General features: G+C 52.5%; 1 protein-coding gene across 1 annotated transcript in view; it reads left to right on the forward strand.

Annotated features, from left to right (window-relative positions):
* LOC119592260 (protein O-linked-mannose beta-1,2-N-acetylglucosaminyltransferase 1-like) overlaps positions 1-263 on the forward strand; it is a 63,690-nt gene that overhangs the window by 63,002 nt on the left and 425 nt on the right. Inside the window, exon 8 of the mRNA XM_037941088.1 lies at positions 23-221. Coding sequence (XP_037797016.1) covers positions 23-221 — 199 coding nt within the window. The remainder of the gene's footprint in view (positions 1-22; positions 222-263) is intronic.

The following is a 263-nucleotide window of genomic DNA, read 5'->3' on the forward strand; positions in this document are numbered from 1 at the left end:
ATGTAATTTAATTGCCCCGCAGTTACTTTAACCAGACAGCGTGGCTGTTGGACGCGGACCCAACGCTTTTCTGCGTGAGCGCCTGGAACGACCTGGGAGCGCTCCACACGGCCAGACACCCCGACCGGTTGTATCGGGTTGAAACCCATGCCGGCTACGGGTGGATGATCACTCGGAGGATGCTCGAAGAAATATACCCACAATGGAAGAAAGCGGACAAGGTAAATTCCATAAATGAAATTAAATAGGCTTACATGCGCGCG

Source organism: Penaeus monodon, chromosome 30 (genome assembly GCF_015228065.2).
Source record: "Penaeus monodon isolate SGIC_2016 chromosome 30, NSTDA_Pmon_1, whole genome shotgun sequence".
NCBI lineage: Eukaryota > Metazoa > Arthropoda > Malacostraca > Decapoda > Penaeidae > Penaeus > Penaeus monodon.